This window comes from Athene noctua, chromosome 10 (assembly GCF_965140245.1).
Source record: "Athene noctua chromosome 10, bAthNoc1.hap1.1, whole genome shotgun sequence".
In the NCBI taxonomy this organism is placed as follows: Eukaryota; Metazoa; Chordata; class Aves; order Strigiformes; family Strigidae; genus Athene; species Athene noctua.
The window spans coordinates 14,654,666-14,679,232 of record NC_134046.1 but is presented as its reverse complement, the minus strand read 5'-3'; the positions used below and the strand labels follow the sequence as shown (position 1 = coordinate 14,679,232).

Here is a 24,567-nt window from a genome sequence, read left to right as displayed (position 1 = left end):
AAGATGGACGCCGTCATGTGCCATTGGATGATGTCAACAAGATAGCAACTATGTCTCCACCGACCAACAAGAAGGAAACACAAGCTTTCCTAGGACTTGTGGGATTTTGGAGGATGCATATTCCAGGTTACAGTCAGCTTGTGAGCCCTCTCTATCAAGTGACCCGAAAGAAGAACAATTTTCAGTGGGGTCCTGAGCAGCAGCAAGCCTTTGAGCACATCAAACAAGAGATAGCTCGGGCGGCAGCTCTTGGGCCTGTTCGGACAGGACCAGCTGTGCAAAATATACTTTACACATCAACTGGGGAGCACGGACTCACATGGAGCCTCTGGCAGAAGATACCAGGTGAAACTCGAGGTCGACCATTAGGATTTTGGAGCCGGGGATATCAAGGATCAGAAGCCCACTACACTCCGACTGAAAAGGAGATACTGGCAGCATATGAGGGGATTCGAGCTGCTTCAGAAGTTGCTGGTACAGAAGCACAGCTCCTCTTGGCACCACGGTTGCCTGTATGACACGGGATGTTCAAAGGAAACATCCCTTCCACACACCATGCAACCAGTGCTACCTGGAGTAAATGGGTCGCGTTAATCACGCAACGGGCTCGACTGGGGAAACCCAACCATCCAGGGATCCTGGAAGAGATCATGGACTGGCCAGAAGGTAGAGATTTTGGAGCGTCGCCTGAGGAGGTGGCTCGTGCCCAAGAGGCACCGCCATATAACGAGTTACCAGAAGATGAGAGGCATTATGCTCTCTTTACTGATGGATCCTGTCGTGTGGTAGGAAGCCATCGGAAGTGGAAAGCTGCTGTGTGGAGTCCCACAAGACAAGTCGTTGAGGCCACTGAAGGAGAAGGAGAGTCAAGTCAGTTTGCAGAAGTAAAAGCGATCCAACTAGCCCTAAAGATTGCTGAACGGGAGAAGTGGCCAGTACTATATCTCTACACGGACTCCTGGATGGTGGCTAACGCCCTGTGGGGGTGGCTACAGGAGTGGAAGAAGACCAATTGGCAGCGCAGAGGTAAACCCATCTGGGCTGCTGCATTGTGGCAGGACATCGCTGCCCGAGTGGAAAACATGGCTCTAAAGGTACGTCATGTAGATGCTCATGTGCCCAAAAGGCATGCCACTGAAGAACATCAAAACAATGAGCAAGCAGACAAAGCTGCCAAGATTGAAGTAGCTCGGCTGGACCTGGACTGGGAGCGTAAGGGTGAGCTGTTTGTAGCTCGATGGGCCCATGAAACATCAGGGCATCTTGGCAGAGATGCAACGTACAGATGGGCTCGTGATCGAGGGGTGGACCTGACCGTGGAGGCCATCTCACAGGTCACTCACGAATGTGAAACATGTGCTGCAATCAAGCGAGCCACACGAGTAAAGTCTCCCTGGAACAGAGGGCGACGGCTGAGTTTTCAATATGGTGAGGCCTGGCAGATTGACTCTATTGGACCACTGCCACGAACACGCCAACGCAAGCGCTACATACTCACCATGGTAGAAGCAACTATGGATTGGCTAGAAACATACCCTGTAAATCATGCCACTGCCCGAAATACCATCCTGGGTCTTGAAAGGCAAATTTTATGGCGGCGTGGTACTCCTGAAAGAATCGAATCAGACAACGGGACCCATTTTTGAAATAATCTTATAAACTCCTGGGCAAAGAAACATGGCATTGAGTGGGTGTATCACATCCCTTACTACCCACAAGAAGGAAAAGATTGAAAGATATAATGGACTGTTGAAGACTATGTTGAGCGCATTGGACAATGGGGGATGGAAGCGCTGGGATGTAAATTTAGCAGAAGCCACTTGGCTAATTAATACCAGAGGATCTGTTAACCGTCCTGGTCCTGCCCAAACAAACCCCCTTCATACTGTGGGAGGAGATAAGGTCCCCGTAGTACACACAGGGAAATGGCTGGGGAAGGCAGTGTGGATTGCTCCTCCCTTGGGAAAAGGCAAGCCCACTCGTGGGATTGTCTTTGCTCAGGGACCTGGATGTACTTGGTGGGTAATGCGGGAGGATGGGACTACTCAGTGTGTGCCTCAAGAACATTTAACCTTGGGGGGAAAGTAATCTGTGGGATGAGTTGTATGTTGCAGGAAGTGATGGAGGAAGTAGGAACGACGAAGAGTGAACCAGATACGTGCAATGATGACCCAAACCTAGCCGGTGCTGGAGTCCAACGGTCAAGCATACTTCTGTCCTGAGCATCTATCTTGACAGATGGAAGCCAAGTCACTGAACATCTGAAGGACTGAAGAAAGCTTATGGAATGGATAAATGAATATTATGTGGGACCTGGGCAAAACGTAAATGGTATGGAATAAGGGGTGGAGACTGTACTGGGTCTGGCTGAACTGGAATGGGTTTTCCCCTACCGCAGCCCTCACGGTGCTGTGGTTTATGCTGGGAGCTGGCAGGGTGTTGGCAGCACCCTGGTGTTGTGGCTGCTGCTGAGCAGTGCTTACACAGCACCAAGGCTCTTTCTGATATTTCCCCCAGTGGGACAGGGTGGGCGAGATCTTGGGAGGGGACACAGCCAGGACAGCTGACCCAAACCGACCAAAGGGATATTCCAGACCATGTGACGTCTGCTCAGTATAAAGCTGGGAGAAAGGAGGAAGGGGGTGGGATCACCCTTGGTCCTCCAAGGCAACCACTACGCGTATGGGAGCCCTGCTTCCAGAGAAGGCCCGACAACGCCTGTCCATGGGAAGTAGAGAATAAATCTGTTTGCTTTTGCTTCCACGCGCGGACTTTTGCTTCGCTTTGCTTATATTAAATCTGCTTTTGTTTCACCCACAAGGGTTAGATTATCTTCTTTCCCCTCTTTACCCTGTTGAGAAAACAAAGGGAAAGGGGGGGGCAAGCGATAGAGCGACTTGGTGGATACCTGGCATTTAGCCAGAGTCAAACCATCACCCCATCCCAATGAAGACTCGCATTACTGTCCGAAAAACTGTCTGCGTAAAGTACTACAATTAGAGAGGAGCATAAACAACATAGAATAGGAGAGGCCAAGGGCCCCGCGCCCGCCTGCAACAGGGAGACGAGACGAGACGGGCCCGTCCGTCCCCCCCACCGCCCCGGTCCGGCCCCTGGCGCCCAAGCCGCACCAGCCGTTTCCCGCAGGCTACCCGCACCTCGCCACCCGCCACGCAGGGCATGACAGCACCCCCGGAGCCCGGCCCCTGGCGCCGCCCCCGTTAACCTGCCGCAGGGTGACCCGGAGCCCGCCAACACCCTCACGGAGTCGAGGCCGCTCCTGATGCCGTTTGCCGCGCGACTCAACGCCAGGCCCGCCCATTGGAGCCGTTGGGCGGAGGGGGCCGCCCGTCTGTCATCCATCGCCTCTCACGCCCATTGGGTTTGGGGCCATGCGGCACCGCCTCCTCCTGAGACTCTCTCTTCTCATTGGGTAGTGGGAAAAGGGTCTCCGCCCCCTCCGCCATTTACTTCAAGGCGCCTGAAGGCGCAGCCCTGAAATGGTGTCCTCGGCGGCCGGCGGGCCTCAGCCGCTCTCGGCGGAACCGAGCGGGACGGGGCTGAGCAGGATGGGGCTGCAGCGCTCTAGCTCCCCACCTCGGGGGCGCCTCTTCGTGCTGGTGCTGCCCGGAGCCCCGCGGCCTGGCCTCTCCTCCTCAGGAAGGGCCGGCCCGGCCCGGCCCGGGTGACCTTTGTGAGGGGTGCGCTCGACCCGTTAACCAAACTAGCGGTGGTTTGGTATGGGCTCTAGAGGAGGTCAAGGCCTGAGCTGTAGCTGCGCCAAGAACTTCTCTAGAAAGCCCCCAAAGGCGCAGAGACACCCAGCGAGCTTCAGTGCATGTGAGCTTGGAGCAGGGACCACGCAATGAACACATGAATAGCAGGTGTCTTTTCAGCCCGCTCTCCTGAGGGGGTGCGGAGTAACCAGGTAGGGATAGCGTTCCAGGTATGTACGCTATACGTACATGCAGATGCTGTCCAGAGCTCTTGTTGGCCTCCCAGCATCGCAAGAGTAGCTTCTCTCCTTGGCCCTGGCAGCTTTTCTTTTCATCGTAGTTTTGTAGTCTGTTTCAGTAGATGGTGGTCTGAGCAACACAACTGGAGTTTTCATTGCTTCGCTGACAGCATTCTCTGAGAGACGATAATCGTGTTTCACTGGGGAGCAGCCACTGAAGCGCTTTCTCTTCCTTCATCCTTCCCTGCAATCCCAATGAGCTCTTGAAGTAACGAGTTTGCATCGCTCCTGGCTGAGGAGAAGAAGAGCCGCCTCTTCTGCCAGCCACCCTGGGAAGTGATTCCTGTTGTCAGGTTGCTGGCCCTTGCAGTCGGGTGAGAGAAACCTCTAGCTCGCTGTTGACATTCTCTTGTGAACTGTGTATTTCTAGCAAAAGTTTGTGTGTACTTTTCTCTCTGCCTCTGCGTGGGGGTTTTATCCGGTTCTACTTCAGAAGCAATCTGACTTGCAAGGTGGTATGGCAGCGTAGTGTTGTTACTCGATCGCAATCCCTTTCCTGGTGATATTCATGACTGATTTTTTCAATGTTTTGTAGCTGCACAGGGGCTATATAAGGCTATATCAAGGTCTTTCAGAGGAGGAGAGATGGTCCTCCAGCTTGTTAGTCGGCCTGCAATATCGGAGTCCTCAGGACTAATATGACCTCAGGGAGGGGAATGCTGTGCTTAAAGACAAACTTCAAACACGGATCTGTGTTCTCTGTCTCATAATTTCCACAACATCACTGGGATAGAGATGCCTTGAAAATGTGTGAATGCACAGAGTAGCCTTGTCAGTCTTTGTTCATAAGTAAGCTTTTCTGTTTTCTTTTTCTGAGGAATTTTAGAAAGAATGAAACTTCTGCTTGTCCTTAACAATTCTATGAAAGTTTAGAGTTTGAATGAGGAAGTTCTTAGCTGTGTGGTGTCCTGTCTTACTTCCCAAATGAAAAGAAGCATCTTTCAAAAATGAAGCATTCCATAGAGGAGACCTTTCTTTCCAAAGAGGGAGACGCTGAGCATTAGTGTTCTTCTGGGCCTGCGCTTTGGCCAGAGGCAACGCTGGTTCGTTGGTGGCCGTTGCTCGTTATACCCGTAACAGGGAAGTAGCTTTGGTTTGGGCTTAGAGAACAGTTCCGCAGTATGTCCAGTCAGGCACCAGAGAGTTGTTGACATGAGAAATTTTCCTTGGAAAGTGAACTGCTTTAATACTTTTTGCCCAAGGTATGTCTTGCATTTTAAAAGAAATGCCGGCCCAGCTGTTTTACTGCAGCGCACGGTGGTGGTGGATTAGCGGGCCGTTCTCGGTAGCGCTAGTTATTCAAAAAGCAGATCAAGGGACATTGAAAGTATGTACAGAAGAAGGAAATTCAGCTGTATAAAGCACTTGTTAGGAAAAATCTTAAGTGAATTTCTTTGGCAGGCGGGTGATGTGGAAAGCCTGAGTTCTGACCCAAATTGGTAGGAGCAGGCCCCTGGACAGAGCTGCTTGAGGGGTCGATTTCCCTTCCCTGGAGGGGTGGCTACAGCGGCTCTCCTCAAGCGCCCTGAGATCCGTCCCCATGCAGCCTCGGCCCGGCCGTGACGTCACAGTGGGGCCGTGACGTCACAGTGGGGCTGTGACACCATCAGAGCGGGCCTGTGATGTCACATACCCCCATGGTAACACGCTGGCTGTACTGACTGCTCAGCGCTCAGACCCCAACCCCACTGCGGCGGTATCATCATCAGCAGCAGCATCATCATGGTGGGAGGGCAGGGAGCCATGGCACTCGCCCACCGTCTCCTCATCCTCCTCCTCCTGGTGGCCGTGAACGCCAGGGCTGCCCAGGCTGCTCTGTGGCAACTGCAGGGAGCAGGTAAGCGAGCGGCCACCGGTGCAGCCTTTCATGGGCCAGCGGGCTCTTCTCCCTGAGAAGCGTGGATGGTGGCTTTTTCCCTCCAGTGCTTCAGCGAGGGCTTTGTGTGCAAGACCTCTCCCGGTAAGAAAGCCCCCAGGAGCGTTGGTCCAGCGGCGCCTTGATGTGTGTTGCACATGGCCTGTGAAAAGTGAGTGGAGAGCTGCCAGGTGCCAGCCAAGAGCTCACCAGGCCCCTCTGCAGCTTTGACAACCTCCACCTTTGTCTGGCCCGCATGTGGTTACCTGAGCCCCTTCCCGTGCCTGCAGTTCCCTAAGTCAGAAGCGGTTCCCAGCATGCAGTGGCAATGACTCTCATCTCTGCTTGCTTCTAGATCGGGCTGGGGGCAGTGGTTATCCAGCTTCTCGGCTGGATGTTGGTTTGCAGCCCTTGGGGCATCCTGGAGGTAAGTTCTCAATGTCCCTTTCCTTGAAAGAGTAAACTCTGACAAGGTGGCAAGAGCTTACTGAGGTGCAATTTCCCTTCAGATCCTCTCGAGGTCGATGGATTCCCGACTTCTGCATCTCTTGCTGTCCTCCAGTCTGAGAGCAGTCCCACAGACAAGTCAGTGGGAGGAGGGAGCATCTACCTTTTTGTCTTTTTTCTGTGTGAAGTGCAAGTTGCTCCTTCTGTGGCTGATGTGCAGAGAGGGAAGGGGTTGGGCTCAGTGATGTGCCCCGGGGTGCTCTCCCTTGCCAGGCTGTTTTTGCTGGCCCCTGGCAGCCTGAGCTGCTCCCGGTGCTGGCTGCCACGCCAGCAGGCTTGTTGGGAGCCCTTTCTCCCGGCAGCTCCACGCGTGGTTCGTTCGTCCCAGCGTGGTGCCGCTGCAGGCACGCGGTAACTCTTTGCCCCGTGCTCCTGAGGGGAAGGGAGAGGGCAGTGCCGTGGAGTAAGCCCGTCCTTGACTTGCACTCGCTGCCGCTCCGCTCCGAGGAAGCACCTTGAGCGGTGTTACGGGAACTGATCTGTCGTGCGCTTCTTTGCAGTTGTGACCGTAGGCAAACACGATGCAGCTTCCCGGGAAGGGAAGGGGTCGAGCAGAGCCTCGCAGCAGCGATGCTGGGTTTCACGCCTTGCAGGTGCTGGCGAGCCCTGGAGCTGGTGCAGAGCCTCTGCTGCCAGTTGTGGCTTAAGCCAAGTCCCAAGGGCAGCTGCTGCCCTCAGTGTACTGTGAGGGCTCAGCGCTGGTTTGTGTAGACGTCATCAGGCAGATTTTTCTAAACCTGATCGATGCGTTTGAGCAGTGTGGCCTCTGGAAGGTGCCATCTCCCCGACGGAGAGCGGCTTCATCTGATCCAACTGTCCCGCTTGCTTCCTCAAGAGACAGACCGAGAGGCTGCGCAGGAGGCAGAATACCCAGAAGGAGGCAGTGGCTCCCTGCCAGCCTATGGAGCAAAAGCAGAGGGGATGCGAGCCGCCGCCACGCCAGGTAATTGCTGCCCCGCAGTCAGCCGGCATCACTCACCGGGATCGCTGTGTGTCAGCAAGAGCAGCCCAGAGCGGGATCCCTCCCGTGAGCTGAGGTCCAGAGCGATGCCCCGACTCCCAGACTGGGCAGGGGCTTCGAGGGAACCACCCCACCCCCCTGCATCCTCTGTGCCTCAGCCACGTGCAGGCTTTACCTGTCGTCTCTGCTTTTTGGCAGTGATCGCAAAGCCTGGACAAGGCCACCATGATGGAGCATATGAATTTTTTCAAGCAGACTCAGGTACTGAGCATTCCTGCTGGGGTCCCTAAGTGGGAAACATGTCCCGAAACCTGGGAGCAGATGCGGGCGGTGGCCGTGCTGGGGAAAAGGCCGAAGGGGAGAGCAAGGCTCAAGTGTCTCTTCAGAAGGCCTGACTCCGTCCCCTCGGGGTGTGGGAGCTGGCCTGGGGGCAGGGAGAGTCAGGGGTGTGTGGCTCTGCCTGCTGCAGGGATGGCTTTTGTCCGTGTCCCTCGAAGCAGTGACTGGCCAAGCAGCTCCTATCTGTGCTCTCCTTCTGGCCACCGGAGCTTTGTTTGGTGGGACAACCTGTCCCAAAGGGCGGGAGGGTGCTGCAAGCTGAGTGGTAGTTGCCAAACTGTTGTCTCAAATTGCTTCTCCAGATGTGGTGACCAAGAGACCTCCGATCATTTCTCCTCCCCCACGCAGTCGAAGTGGTTTTGAGACCAGAAAGATGCTGAAGTACTTCCTGATCGGCACAGCAGTAGTGATCATCACTTTGCCAGTTGCACTGCTGATGTGTTGGGTCTGGATGCGGCGGCAGCAGAGAAAAGAGTGAGTTGATGATTTCTCCCCCACCCCACTGCTCCTTGGATGGCTGCTCAGGGGTTGCCCTGGGGAAGAGATTCCTCATTTGCCACTTGCACTTGAGGGTCACAGCAGCTTTCTCTCTCCACAGGGGAATCTCTGCAGCTTCTGCACAGCTGCTAGATAGTGTCAGCTGCTCCTCATCCCCGCAGACCTGGTCCAGCTGCCCCAGCACACCTGAGCATGGTGATGAATGCCAGCCACTTCTTCCACCTCCAGCATCCCCACCTCCCTCATGCTCTGCCAGCCCATCCCTGGCTGTCCTGATGCCACATGACCCACCCAACACCCCACTGTCCCTGTGCCCCACCAGCCCTTCCACATCTGATACTAACTTCTGCACCCCACCCAGCAGCCCTGAGCCCCAGCCCAAACAGCCCCCCCAACCTCTGCGCACACCGGTTGAGGCCTCAGGCAAAGGCACAAGGCGCCCTATCAAGGTCAAGTGGCACCTGTACCGCCCCAGAACCTTCCACCACCAGTCCCGGGGAACAGAGTTTTATCCCCGGCTAAAGAGGGACAGAGTGCCCAGGTAATAACATCAACAAAACCCCTGTGGCACAAGCAATGGTGGAGCTCGAGGCCTGAGGCCCGAGCGCAGGCGTGGATGGCGACGGTGTCCATCCTCGGTGTCGGCAGGCAGGGGCCAGGCATGGGGCTCCTCTGACTGGTGGCGGGGCCCCGAGGGGCTGGCAGAGCATTCCCCTTACTCCTTCCAATCATGTAATAAAGTTTGTTTTTAAATCTAGGTTTCATTAGTCTCAATTTGACCAGTTTCATTTTCAGACTGTCAGCAAGCTGTAGCAGTCACAGCAACTACAGCTATTAAACTTTGGTTCAAGGAGAAGCACTGTTTGTGTTCAGGCTCCTCTTTATCTTTTTGGAAAATCTTTTCCTTTTCCTCTACCTGAAATAGTTCTCATAATAAAGTTTTCATATTGTTCCAGTTAAGGATGCAATCAGTGACAATCCCTGATACAACTGAGCACATTTTTTCAGCATCATCTTGTAAGTGAAGCATTTTTGCCTGCCATGCTACTAAATCACCTTGCTTCCAAGGTAATTTTTAGAAAGTTAAAAGTTTCTTACAGTTGCTTAACTATATTTAACACCCATCAAAGTATCTGTTTCAATTCCAGATGTAGAGTATGAATAGCTGTTAGAGTGTCTGGTTATTTGTGTGGTGTGCATAACTGCATTAAAAAAAATGTGTTTTGGATAAAACAATTGGACTCTTAAGCCAAGTTGTCTTACACTACTAAGAAAAGCCCAATGAAAGAAAGTGAACAAACCCATTTTATTTTTATATTTAACTTCTAAATTATAGTATAAAAAATTTATTTCTGCAAATGTCAGCTCCATTCTATTTTCAACAGTGTTTTTATGTATAGGTACAAAATTATGGCAACAACTATACTTAGCATTCAAAATGTTGAAACCACTGCCATATCTTGAACCTTCAGCTTTCCAATGATTTTTCTACCAGAAAATACATTTTAAAACATCCAAAGTCCACATGCTTGAGTCTAGTAGAAATCAAAGGGATCTTTTCACCATTCACATTTTGCTTAGAGTTTACTAATGCTTCACAGCAGTAGTAAGCTAACCTCTGACATGTGTTAATATATTTGTTTGTAAAATATTTTAAAAAGATTTTTGCTGGTTTTCTCATTGGAGGGGAAATACAGAATTCTTGCAAATTCAGTACTATGTCCTTCCAACATATCAATATACACAATATTTTTCTAATTTTTTAAAGCACTGTGGCTTTGTAAAAAGACTATGCTATATCAGATTAAGTATTACTTTTCTCAGTTTTGTATATTTTTGTGGGCTGTCCTACTCTGAATTTTCAATTACTTATATTGTCTTTCTTCTGAGGACATATAATATGCTGTTTCTAGAATACCTTATGCTAAGAAGGAATGAAGGAATTCTCCTGTCCTCCCCCCTCCCACCCCTGCAATGGATTTGACTGGCATCTGCATAGACCTTTTATAATTAAAAAAATATTTACAGGATTTTACAGCAAATTTTGTAGAAATAAAAACATCAATGACAAGTGATTCTTTGTACAACTGCCTTCATCCATTTTCAAAACTAAGCTTTCTTTGAGCTCAAAATGAAAACCTAATTCCATTAAGTAAGACTAATTCTGCAACTGAATTTAACAGAACACAGGAAATCTTCCCTATCTTTAGTCCAGCATAAAATAACATTTTGTGAGCTAGGGCTTTCCACCAAGGAAAGCAGCATTACCTTTACCAGTTAGTTGCTGAGAAATTGCCGCCTCTTCATGTTTTGCAGCTTTGGCATTTCTATGCACAGCAGCTCTTCAGCACACAAATTTTCTAACCTTTCTGCCTGTGTCTTATAAATCCAAACTTCTCTCGTAGAACAGCAAGAATTGCACTGAATCAAGATCCTTCATAATTGGATTTAGTGGAGGAACATTTACTGCTAGATTATTCTGCATAATTTGACCCAGGTATTTTTCCAACTTCGAAGAACAGGAAAACATGAAGAATTCTGCCTTTAGTACAGCCCAAAGCAGAGCATAAAAAAAAAAAAAAAATCATCAAAGGTGCAGATGATTCACCATGTACATAAAACTACCTAAATTTACTTAGGTATTGCAAGTGTGAAGTTTTCTAGTTAGCATTCTTTCAAATTCAGAAAACTGGAAGAGTAAGGAACATGACATTAATGGACAGGGCCGTCCAAATCTGACATATACATCTAGTTGATCAAAGAATTCCATATTACTATTGCAAAACATGACAGATTTCTGCCATCGATGGTGCTGTTCAAAGAACTGTTAAAGCACTTTCTTGCTCCATCTGTGACAACAATTTCAAGAGTCTTTTGTTTGGAAATTCAAATAATTAAACATGCAAAAAAACCCCAGGAACTTTGAAGCTACTCAGCCAAAATCATCACTGGTTTGATAGTTCTATCTCAGTCTATTAAAATGGATAATACAATGTAATGGTTAGCAATGTCTAATTCTCATCTATCAAAACTGAAAGAGTATGTAAGGTGTTTTGAGTTCTCCCTTGATGTATTCCTAAAATAACCTCCTGTTAGTGGAATGTGAAGACATATTAAATGAGACAGAATCTGGTTCCATAAGCAAAATTTGCAAGGGCACATTGATGTGGTATCCTTTACTATTTGCTGTTATTATTTTGTTTTTGTTATTATGCTTTACTATTGCTTATTATTATAGTGCCCAGAATTGCAGTTATATAGGTGGGTTTTACTTATAAGAAGTTGCTCTCTGGAAACAGCAGGGATATTCTGAATGATAATATACCTGCCTGGTCACTGCAGAAGAAAGGACATGCATGCTCTGTGTCTTTAAATAAACATGTCCAGTTGTAGGTTTAGCATTTTTTTTTGTTAATATAACACTATTAATATTATACTATCTTAATCACTAAGCAATGTGTGTGAACTGAAAAAAACCCTGAGGCTTCTGTTTACTAGTTGGCTCAAAACAGAGTGAAGTATTCATGCCTGTTAACTGCTTAACTTGTTTTACCCCAGGTGATTTTGCTGCAGCACGTCCTTGAAGGATAATATGAAATCCCCCATAAGGCATCTCATGGCTGAACAAATCCAGAATGATGTCTTAAATACAAAATTTGGTCTTCCTTCCCCCATCTCTCTAAAGTATTCTTTATATTAGCCCTTCCAGGAAGAAAACAGGAAACTTTGTTTCCATGGTATCACTCAGTATATGCAGGATCTGTATTTTTGTCTATTATAAAAATGGTATTTCAGACTCAGTATGGTACTATTTGTGTGTCATAGCCAGATTTTGGATAAGAGATAGGAGAATCATCCAGATTAGCTGAAATTAAGTACTGAGACATATTAACATTCAGTAAAGAAAGGAGACTTGAGCAAAGGGGCTCAAACATTTCTAAAACAAAATTATTTCTTCTGATGGAGAATTTCTTGATCTTACCTTTGGCATTTTATCTTGCTTCTGAAAAAAGATCCTGCTCTCATTTACTACAACACTCCTGCCATCAAGTATTTTAACACTTAAAACCAGAGGCTGGACTACAAAATTTGCTAAGACTTAATGTTCCAAGCTCTTTTATGTCCAGTTGGAAGATTATTTCTAAAAAAAAAAGTCATCAATTTTTATTATGGCATCTGTAAATAGTGTAATATCATGACATGTAAATTAATAATGGGAATAATTTTGAAATGTATTCCCATCTATTTTTCCATGCTGCATTTTTCAAATCATGAAAGACTTTATATAGAACAACAGATTCAAGTTTACTGGCCATAAAAAAATCCCTTAGGAATAACAGATCTTCAGGAGTATTTATTCCTTCAAGTAGATTTAGTGCTGAGACAGTGTGGTAGTTAAAATGACAAAGAGAGGCTGTTGATAAAGTGGCAATGCATAACAATGTTGTAATGTATTATAAAGGAGCAATTGCCTGCAGTTTGTCAGTATGGAAATGGCAATGAAGTTCTGCTTTACATATTCCAGGCACTAAGAATTTTGTAGCAGTGATTACAGGAGGCTCTTCTTCCCCTATAAAAGGAAAAGAAAGTGAGGTGCATTAATTGAAACGTTGGTTTTGTATTTGGTCAACATTTTAGAAACAATGCAAAGAAAAGAAAACTCTCTGGATCATAATGCCATACATTCATAAGGCTGAACTACCATGCCTAATAACTCCTTATCTAAAGAATAATATAATTTTTGTCTCCAGGCAGGGCTTCTTACAGAAGGCCTTATTAGTGAATGGACTTAGGAAAGGTTTGGTTGTTGGTACTTCCTCAAAATTAAACTGCTGTGAACTTCAGTTGATGATGCCTAATATGATGATCGCTTTGAGAATCTTTTCTTTGCAGATCAGCAGTCTGCACATGAACTCCAATGAAAGTATTTTTTTTTTATTACAAATTATGTGACTTACAATTTAAAGAATAAAGGAAAGATCTACCTTGAAACACTAAATGACAGAGGTGTTCAGTTCTGTTCTGACCAAGCAACGGATAAAAACCAGGTAGAACAGAAATGGTACTGTGAATTCAGAGTAATAATCTGGATATGTCCAACTCTTAGAACAAGAATAAAAGCTTAAAAAAAAAAAAAATCTATCTACTCTTCTCATTATTAGGCATATAAATAATGGGGGCATAAATATTCTGAATGTCTGGGACAGTAAAAAGGTTTAATGGGTTGCATCCTAATAGGCATACAATGCTCAGATCTAGATACTGTCTCCTTTGTACCCTGTACTTGATCAGGACTTGATTTGGGTGAGGGGAGTTCAGAGTTAGAGTCGGGCAGAGTGGTGCTTTAGGACAGGAAATAGGATAAGGGCAGAACTTATTGTGGTTTCTTAAGATGTTAGAACATGAGTGTTAAGATCCATATTTATCAGCTAGTGCTGTCATGTTTAACGTCTACAGCTGAAATATGTTAACAAGTAGGTATGTGACTTGAGAATTAATTACTGGAAAGACTGCCTTTCTTCCAATGACTCCTTGGCAGCTGGGACACCCAGCTGACAGCCCTGTGATTGAGTCAGGAGGGGAATACTGGTAAAGCATTCTTACAGAGAGGCCATAAATTTTAAACTAGTATCCTGCTTTCACCCAACACTAGAACCTTTACAGATATCATCTGTAATTTTTCCCACAAATGTGAGGAAAGGCTATGTTACAAGACAGCAGGAAATTAAAGAAAATAATACTAATTTTGAAATAATAACAGAGTATTTGTGGCTTATGTAATTAAATCAGTAAATCTTTTTTTCCACCTGAAAGGTTTCCAGGTTTTAGTTATTTTGTCCTATAGACTACCTAGCCTATGGATATAGATGCTGTATCTGTAAACCAACATCTATATTCTCTCCTTCCCTCCCAATAATTCTAGCATCAAACATTAGTTCTGAATTACCTGAATTTAAAAAAAAAAATAAAATCCATTTAGCCAAGAGAAAAATCTAACGAAGTAGCCCACTGTCAACACTCATTCAAGAACACAGAATAGCATAGCACCATCAAAATGCAATATTCACCTATTGTAGCTGCTTAAGGAAAATGTCAGTTTTATCCTACGAAGACAATTGCTGGAACATTCCACACTGATGTAGTTGTCATGCCAGCTCAATGTACTGTATGTAGCTAGTAAGGTCAGATCAACTTTTTATACAGCCTGAGGTAGTATTTACACTTTCTAACTGTAGGCGTCTAAGCTGGGTATCTATTTTGGAAAGTGTCTTCCAAGCATTTAAATTCCTCCATTGAAACCCTTTTGTTCATTCCCCCAGCCCCATATCTGATGAGAAGCCAAATGTAATTCTGAAACTTGAGTTAACCACAGTACAGACTATATCCCTAAAGGTTCTAGTACATGCTGAATCAAAATAGGATGTTAGTTTTAGCTTTATGGCCTTCAGTGTATCACCCTCTTAAGCCACACAGCTGTCAGCTGAGTATCCCAGCTGCCAAGGAGTCCCTGGGAGAAAGACACCATCTCTCCAATAATAGGTCAATTAATGAGAATTGACTTATTAATAGAATTTTAGTGAACTCTTACTTCGCTAAGAATCCCTCTCCACAGTAAGTTAAGGAAAAGATTAATTTTTCTAAGGTTACCGAAACCTATACTTTTTTACCAGCTTTATACAATGCTTACCTTTCTCTGCAACCTTCTGTGTGGCTCCTCACATATTATCTTAAGTATTTTGAGATGGTAGAAATATGCTCACAATAACCAAATACAATTTTTGAAACATTGCTCTATCTTACCTAAACCTGATGATGAAGAAACACTTCCTGTAATGGAAGATGTTTCAATTTGGTCTGTCAATAGTCCTTCCATTAAAGGTAAAGATAATTCAGATGAAGGAACAGATGAATCATAGATTCCAGAATCTCGAGGCATATCTTTAAGATTTGAAGCTTTAACGTGTAACAATGGCTGAAGAACAGAGCTGCCACCACCTTGAATGTCCTGAGTTTCTATATCTTCTCCAAGGTTTAAGTGTTGAATTATACAGTGAGAGTCTGAATTCCCCGCTGAAATAATATTTACATCTGTTTTCAGGTAAAAATCACCATCCATCACCTGTTTATTCACTAAGTCATTTAAAACCAAGCCTGAATCAAATTTTTCCATGACAGGCTCTGAGTAATGCAAAGAAGGTGGAGGGAAGGGAATAAATTGTTTCTCAAACCAATCTGGTTCCTGATCAATGAACTGATGCATATTGCAAATGGCAACATAAAGGGACCTCCCAGATTTGCTCCTGAAGTAATTCCTTTTACTAACGTTAACAGGAAATGCCCCTGAATCCTGTACACTAAGATCTCTGGAGTGTAAATGTGAATACAACTGAGGGAGATTGTCCATCAGCTTGTATTTTGTACTTAGATCCAGAATACCAGGGATGTCTCCTTCACAGGAGTAATCAAAGTAGACTGCAATAAACTTGCAGAGGTCATTTGAATTCTGCCTTGCTTGACGAAGCTTCTCTGCAACAGTCAACACAGCAAACAGAAAGAGTTCTCCTTTTCCTGCATCTTTGGTCACCCCGCTGTGTTTCCAGTTCTTCTTTTCAACAAAGTACTTCATTCCCTTAGAACACACAATGATGATAAACTGGGACTCGTTTATTTTTTTTATAAGCCACTCCTTCTGACCTTCTTTACACATTTTTAGATCTTCCCACAAATCTAGAGCCACCTAGAAAAGAAGAGAACATACTGGTTGATATTCATTATTAGATATATTTGCTAGTAAAATTTAAGTGAGTTATACTCAGTGAGTCAGCTTGTATTTATCTAACAATTGAGAATTAATGATGAGTTTAGCTATAGCTTGTCCTTGATGAAAAAGCAAGCTGTTTTAAAAGAGAAATAGGTAATAATTAATGAGCACTGATAGTGGACAAATTGGTATTAGTAATACTATGTCAGTAGTTATTCACCAAAATAAGCAAGGCCTCACATTCTTTCTAAACTTTGCTTGCAGGCTGAATATTTCGCTGGGTAAAGGAAGTGGGTGAATTGCTAAGGTTTTATGTTTCTGGAAGAAAACCTTCCAGACTTTTTTTTAAAAAAAAAACAACAACACAAGAATGCAAGTTACTATATGAACCCATTTTGCTGCTTATTTATTAAAGAAAAACATACACCGTTATACATGTGTTATGTATAAATTTATGGAATCAACAAGTAACGGTGCAAAGCCAAGCAGCTGAATATAAACTGGCGAGTTTCTTAAAAATAAAACCACTATGGATTTTTTACACAGCAGTATTTTTTGTGGAATAAGAAGAAAACAGAAAATGTGGCTGGACCAGGTAAATTACTATTTACTTATCTGATCAAATTAGATATCATCTATCCACAACAAGCAATGTATTGTGCCTGCCTCAAACAATTTAACTGTTGTTGTATATTTGGGTACTTAATGTGCTGAATGTAATGGAATTCCGTATTAATTTATCATCTTTTGTATATGAATGAAGTCTGATACCAAGAATTTTCATATCTAGATACAAACATAAGTAGTGCCTATAACATTTTCAGTTAGGATGCAAAACAGCAGCAGCTTACCTCTGATAAGAAAGCTCTGAAAATTTTACCATGAGTTGTTTTATTTTATACTTTGTCAAATTTTCTGAACATTCTACAGTCTGAAATGCCTGTCTACACCAAGATGAAGGACACAGTGGTTTATCTCATGAAAAAAAGAATAAGCAGTAGAAGAGAAAAAAATAGATGCAAACCCCATTTATAATAGACACACATCAAAACTATTTATGAAGTCTTCTCTCAAGCATTTTTCCAGAGAACAAAGTATTTTTGCTCTGCTGTATCATCCATAACAGAGTGGAAAACTTTGCCATGTCAGAAGACCAACAGCAGGTGGGTGCCTAGAACACAAGGACTCATGAAAACTGTTACCGCACAGTCTGTAGCTACAGGAGAAAGTGATCATGCCTGAGGCGGTCAGGCAGTTGGACTAGATGATGATGGTAGGCTCCTTCCAACTGAACTGTTTTATTCTATGCGTGGGAAGAGACGTCATTTTACAGCTGCTTGAGAGACACTCTGACAAAGATACAATGCAGGTAGATTTTCTTTTGTGTCTGCTTTTGTTTCTGTTCTTCAAACTACTACCTGATCTCCTGTCTGTGAGAAAGGATTTTTAGTATGGTCTAGTTATTATTTTAAATGGCTACTAAATGCCACTGGTTTTGTCTTTTACGATAAAACGTGCCAATTCCATATGAAAAATACTTGTGCAACTGTTCTGTTATGCACTGAGTATCACTTTTTATATTAAACTTCATAGCCTTAATAATAACAACATATATTATTTCTGTATGTAGTTACTATCAATATTTTGTTATATAAATCTTAAATGACCCTTGATACCAGATATTCCATGGTACACAGTTATAGTGGTAACAGCTCACCTTAACACTATTCCAGAGAGATACGGTGTAGCAGGGCTAAAGTACATGTCTAAAAGGGGACTCAAGTAAGTTACTTATGATCAATTAATTGTGAACATTCCCAAGCATGTGAGGCATCGTTTATGTTACTGTGTTTGACCACTAGAGGCCAGACTTGCTGTATAGTGGAAAAAGAAGTTCCCGTTTATCCCTTTAACACCACGGTGGCAGGATTAAAATGCAGCAAAAATAGACTAACGGTTGTCTTGCCTTTTTACAGTTGAAGACGTGAAAGACTGGTCACATTGATTATATTTTAGAAAGAAGTCTGAGATTCTAAGCCTAGTCCTTCAATGTAACAATTTTAATTTGTCTTATAGCTTTAAATCAAATCCAAGAAAAAGACATGCTGATTTTACAGCATTAATGGAACAGAAGGGAAAAATCAATAAAAATTAAGACATAATGTCAAAAATTAATCCTAATTACACAGATTTTTCTCAATGAGTAGGAGTTTTGGCAGATTCAACTGCTTTAAAATTACAATATAAAACATGCTTTAGGAATACTGAAGTATATCAGGTAGACAATAATACCTCTTTGTGGCTGCCAACTACAAAGATGCAAGACCCACTAAACAGAAAAAGCAGTTAATGTGAAACAAGCTAAACATGACTGAAAGTTCTGAAATCAATGCAGTACACATTTTCCACTATTCTGTTTTTTTAACACGGGCTATGATCTGTTCCTCTTGCTAAGAAAATTTATATTGCCAATATTTAGAAAAATAAAGTTATCTCTGTGAAAGGGAGACATTGAGATAACTCATTTTCAAGCACATATCATCAGTTTTGGGGGTGCTGTTTCAATTAAGGAAACTCTGTTTACAGAAGAAATGTTGAGTTTACCTCGCAGCCACAAAAGTCCTGAAGAAAATAAGCAAAGCACTGGATAACGTTAATGTGTTTCTGGCAATCTTTACTGGAATAGCAGATGAACACTTTTGGCCGGGGATGAAGTCTTTCCACATGGAGACCTGCAGCATATGCTGAAGATTCCGAGCTCTCCTCATCCAGATGGGAATATATATTTTCTAAATTAGAAGAGAGAAAGAGAGTTCACACTATAAAGCTTGGGATTGTTTTGGGGTTTTTTTAAAACTTTTGTAGGCTCATTACTAATGCATACAGTAATGACTTTTTTGAAAAGAGATTCTTTTCCAGCCTGAAAAAGAAAAGTTGCACACACTCTATCGATCCAGCTTATGAGTTGCCACATATGTGGAACACACTTTGAAAGTGAAATGTACAGTTATTACTGTACAACTCAGAAAACTTAAGAAAGGTTTATTTTATAAATAGAATGAGGTTGTTTCACCTCTACCCAGCTTCAATAGTCTTCACCTCTCTCTTGAAATATTATAAGCCTTAAAGATGTATCATCATTAAGAGTTTCCCATATAACAAAGTCCCTTGTTTTAAAAAAAAAAAAAACCACAACACAAGCCAGGTAAGAATATTAAACTCCAGAGACACAGATCCCTTCAGAATATCATCATGTATCAGAATACTAGTATCTCTGGTATATATACACATACACATATGTTTGGACATTAATTTGACATTAATTTAAATTAAGAGATGATTAATTTAAATAAAAATAATTACTAGTGTTTCTTTCCTTGTATGGATGTTTTTATGCTGGAACATAAAAGCCCAGTCTTACACCAGACTAATTCAATCTAGTTCTACAGTTGATTAAGCTAATTTGGAATAAAGCATGAGCATTTCAAAATACAAATATCCATATAGGGATTTAATTTAGAACAATTAATCCGGAATAACTATTCTGGAACAACTCTCTCTGTAGACATATCCTTAGTGATTTGTCTGTGTTTTTTGTTGGAACTGTGCTATTTGTGAGCAAAGGGATAGCTACAGAAGACCAGAAGGTAAAAGGATTTAACCCAGATGGCATATAGCACTTGCAGTATATCTCAATGCCAAAATTCAGATGAATAACACAGATATGTGAGGTTTGGGTAAGTAATCTCTTTTTCCATATTCATGAAACCACATGATTCCCTAGATTCTACAAAAAATGCCAATTGGTTTTTAACATCTCAGTGTAACAAGTGTGACTTGCCAGCTCCTGGACACAGACAAGAGAAGTCAGCAAAGAGGGATGGAATCTAATTTAGAGAAACATCTGCAAGTAACTCTTAGAAAGAGTAAATTTAGGAAGACAGCTTAGGATGAAGTGCAAAGGCAACTTCCAGGAAAGTGAGCAAATCTGGAATAATAGACACAGGTAATATTCCAGACAGCGCTGAGAACTGTATTGGTATCACATGGCTTTACTTTCCTTCTGGTTCAGAAAAAAAAAAAAAAAAGACGACATTTCTGAATGAAATAAGGGAGTGTTTAAAATACATCAATTTAGAGATCTGTTTGTATTGCACTTGGTCATGTAGTACTTTCAAAAATAAGAAGAAACCTGAAACCCCAAATATTTCCCAAGAGCAATTTTGTTCTCTCCTTGATTTGTGATACAATACTTGCCATGGCAACAAATAACCATCAAGCACTGATTAAGAATATGCTACAAGTTTCAACACAAAAAAAAAAAAGCTGTGGGGAGGAGAGAGAGGAGAGAGGGGAGAGGGCAGAGGGGAAAAAGCTCGCTCTTCAGAAAAAGGTATTTCTGGAATAAACATACTAGCTAAAACTGTTTTTGTTGCAAAAGTGCATCTTTAAATGGAACTCTGTATTGAATAAACACTCTTACCTTGCTGCTTCTTGCGGCACATGACTGTGAAAAGCGTAGCAAATGCTGAAATGACAACTAAAGGGACTGTAATGGCAATAGCTCTTATTGGTCCAGCCCACGGAGAATGTACTTTGAAAAATAAAGCAGAATTAGCCACATGCAAATAAGCTACATTATACTTATCTAATCAAATCTTCACACTGGGAATGTAAAACTGCAGCAATACAGTATTATCAGGTAATTCTTAAATATACAGTAGAATCAAACATCGCGTTCTGCTCCATTTTAAATTGGTTTTATACTGATTGCCCCTATCAGCACAGCATTAGAGTAACTAATATAATTAACACGTGCTGCGTCATACCTCCACCCATGAGAAGAGCTTTGCATGAAGTATAGTTTTAATAAAATATGCAAGAGTCATTTGGATCTGACAGATTTTTATTCCAGGGGGCTGAACTAGCCATCATCACTTTGAAAAAACTGTCTTCCTGCACAGAATATCCTTCTCAATAACTGCTCTGATCCATAGACATGCTGAACAGTCACCCGACAGGTTTTCCAGACTGCTTGATTTGATTTCAGGGCTGAAGTACACAGGTAGGTAACATGTTTAGGCTGCTCTCACGGTTTCATTGCATTATTCCACACTACTGCATGCATCAGTAGTATGCAACGAAGATACAGGCTATGATTCTTCACATCCATATATACAACGAAAGTGACTTTCCCCCAATGATTTCCAATATACATTGATCTAAACTGTACTAAATATAAATGTACAGAGATGAAGATGTGTATATACAAGTGTGCATGTCTACTCTTTTTTCATTAGGTCAGAAAAATCACAGCCCACCTGCCTTAGTAGTCTCGATTATGGCAAACAGACAGGGGTAAAATCAAGAGTTATTTCCAACATAATTAAAACAACGTAAATTAATAAGGTAAATACTGTATACTGTTTAAAAACCAAAACTCATACCTGGTTTTAGTGCATAGTGCATTGTTTTCCTTGTTGTATTAGTGTCATCAACCAGCTTTGAAAAGTAAAAGTTGAATTTTATTTTGTGGAAGTTTAATTTTATTTATTTTCTGCAACATGTAAACAACTATAACTGTTTTCATGACCAAATGTGAAGAAATCTACTGTTCAAAAACTTAAAGAGCACAAAGTAGTAATCAGTGAAATCATTTGTCTTTGTTGGTGCATAGTTTAGTGTTGTAATAGTAACTTTCAGAGTTCACATACATCAAGTGATGATGACAGGAGAAATACAAGAGAAATACACAGCTTTTAAGTATAGTAAAATCTGACCAAACTACAAAAATTATGCACAACTTTACTTGAAGGCACAGATGAAACTGCTATGCACTCAGTGAAGCAAAACTATGGGCAGGCCAAGAACAATCTGTCTAAAAATCTTTACATGCCCAAGATACTTCAGTAGGGATGTCTGAAGTCCAATTTTATCAGTGTGACTTGAAATATTTTAATTTCAGTTAATTTCTCCATTAACATACTCATTTAGCTGTTGTACAAAATTACTGGTTTTAAGTATTACCTCAATTATATAATCCCCTGGAGATACATTCTGAAGAATACAACTTGTAGTATCTGTGTTTTGCTCCTACATCAAAGAAAGAGAATACTTTGCAAGTCATTCACATACTTTTAAAACCAAATAAAAAATACATTCATATTGATTTAGAAACATACAGTGCCCTCCTCTATTGAGACACCTTAAACCAGCAAAACTAAGCCTCTCCATTCAAATATGCAAGGACTACAATCCTCTGCTTGCAGAACTAAAATATAATTATATAAAAAAATAATCCTAAAAGTTTGGCCTAATACATGAACTCTACATTATGGCCTGAAGCTCCCAACCTTTCAGAGACTTAGGATGAATGGTTGATCACTGAGAACAAACTTGCCACTGAATACTAAGCAAAGCTAAGGAAAATAATACAACAAATTGCAGCTCCCATAATAAGACTGAGGCACACATCTGTACAAAATCACAGAGCTCCCAGTTCCATGCACATACTGAAGTGAGATATATCTTGTGATACTATCTCAGATGGGTAATTTATAAAGTGGTCAAATTTGGTGCAAAGGTGAAATAAAAAATTAGGAAATAATATGTATAAGAAACATAATAAAACTGCAGTTTGAAGTTAATTAGTTGTAGGGTCTTCAAGAGAGACAGCAGTCCCCATTTGCTTATACTATGTAGCTCCAATGGAGTCCTCAAGTCTGGTTTTGACTGATGAGTACTATCACAATACAATTATTATGTACATAAATAGTACCATTTACATAAATAGTTTAAAAATTTTATAACTGGTAGTATATTAAGTCTTAAAAGTTTCTATAAAGCCTTAGAACAAACATCTAATATGAATAGGCTTTGTGCTTTTAAAAGTTGCAAAACTCATGGACTTACCTGTTTGCAGGTCTTTTGCTTAAATGGCCCTTCATGCTTAAGTTTGTAGTGAAGAAAGTAGTACCTAAACCCAAAGTTGTGAGGTGCATGATCAAAAGACACTTGCATGTTAAAACCCTGCTGGGTAACATTCAGATTCCTTGGCTTCCAGTCTGTCAGAGGAAATATTCATGAATTGGAAAAAGTGACTCTTCAAGTACAGTAAGTTTTTGTAAGATGAATATAAGAAAGTATTACATTTTACTTACAAGGTTTGCAGACAAGGTTTTCTGGCTGTAGCAACAATTCACATGCTACAAATACACAGAAAAATTATTAATTATACAGTATCAAAATGCTATAATATTTAAATAAGAAAAAGAAAGAGGGCAAAAGAAGGGAATTCATAATTTTGAATACAATACCCCCATTTCTTTCCCAGTCTCTAATATGCATGGAGTAAATGCATTTTGCAATCTTAGCTTCTTTGTTATTATTTTAAGGCCCTTCTCATCTTTATATGAGAAACACAGGTTCATTAATTTGAAAACAGCATCCCTTAGCGAGACAAAAGGGATAGCACTAGGCAGAGCACAGCAGGAGAGGAAGTTGAAAATAGCCTGAAATACATTTACTCAGAGTAAATAAGTGTGCTGAGCATCATTACAAAGACAAGTGTTACTGAAGTCTGCATCAACAGACCAACTTGAAAGTATTTTAAGAAAGTTTTATAGGACAAGAAACCCTCATCAGGACAAATATCAACCCAAAGGGTACTTGCAGTTTCTCATCATACTATTTAAGCACTGAGGAGCTTATTCAAGTTTGTTTTCTCTAACTCCAGTGAGAATTGACAAGTAATTTTGAGAATTACACCTATCTCTAGATATCTGTTTTTGAAACTGGAATCTCAAAAAAAAACCCCAACCATAATGTCCAGAGAGGAGGAGGAGCAAACCATCTTCATGAGGCAAATGTTCCTGAGAACCATGGGAGTAATCCTGCTGTAGGCAAACCTAAAATAATCTCAGGCCTACCTGTGACTTTTCTTTCGATTGTTGCCTAACATGTATTACCATACACCACAGATTTATCTGTAGCATTCAAATTCTTTCCACTTAACACCCAGATCTTCCCTCAAAGACTATGTCAGTAACTATCTTAACCCAGACTCATCATCAGCTACTACACTGTTGTGAACTACTACTTTGTTGTGAAAACTGAAACACCAGGGGTGTGGGGGACACATGACAACACCCATTTGTGAGGAGATGATATGCAATACTTACGTCTAGTTCGGAAGAAAAATGGGTGATAATTACTTTCATTTTTAATGGAAGGAAAAGGAACAATCTTTACAAAGTAATCTGTTTCAAACTTCAGATTTACAAAGGACTGGGATTCCATTCCCTACAAAAATACAAGATTGCAGCATGTTTTAAAGTCAACTACTATAACTAAAAGTATCTTTCAAAACAAATGCACAGTTTTGCAAACATAAGCAGAAATCAATACACTAAACCCCCTTTATCTACCCCTCCATTACACACTGATATGAGGAATCTCAATACAGAGTTGGATGTGGGCTATTACAGATGTGCACCCGTACTCCTGCATCACCCAAATGACAGTTTCCAGCTTCAGGAAAGCTTCCACAGAAGGGGACCAGATCTGCCTCTAGAGCAACAACTATAAACAATACTTTTAGGAAGCAAGCTGCATGCTAGTAAACAGCATAT

General features: G+C 42.4%; 1 protein-coding gene across 1 annotated transcript in view; it reads right to left on the bottom strand.

The window, feature by feature from the left end:
- Window positions 1–12,491: 12,491 nt before the first annotated feature.
- IL17RD (interleukin 17 receptor D) overlaps window positions 12,492–24,567 on the bottom strand; it is a 50,390-nt gene continuing 38,314 nt past the window's right edge. Inside the window, exons 5-13 of the mRNA XM_074914228.1 lie at window positions 24,118–24,238; window positions 23,098–23,142; window positions 22,850–23,001; window positions 21,965–22,030; window positions 21,385–21,439; window positions 20,421–20,531; window positions 18,542–18,726; window positions 14,977–15,913; window positions 12,492–12,745 (exon numbers count right to left, since the gene is read on the bottom strand). Of these exons, the coding sequence (XP_074770329.1) occupies window positions 12,630–12,745; window positions 14,977–15,913; window positions 18,542–18,726; window positions 20,421–20,531; window positions 21,385–21,439; window positions 21,965–22,030; window positions 22,850–23,001; window positions 23,098–23,142; window positions 24,118–24,238 (1,788 nt within the window). The 3' untranslated portion in view covers window positions 12,492–12,629. The remainder of the gene's footprint in view (window positions 12,746–14,976; window positions 15,914–18,541; window positions 18,727–20,420; window positions 20,532–21,384; window positions 21,440–21,964; window positions 22,031–22,849; window positions 23,002–23,097; window positions 23,143–24,117; window positions 24,239–24,567) is intronic.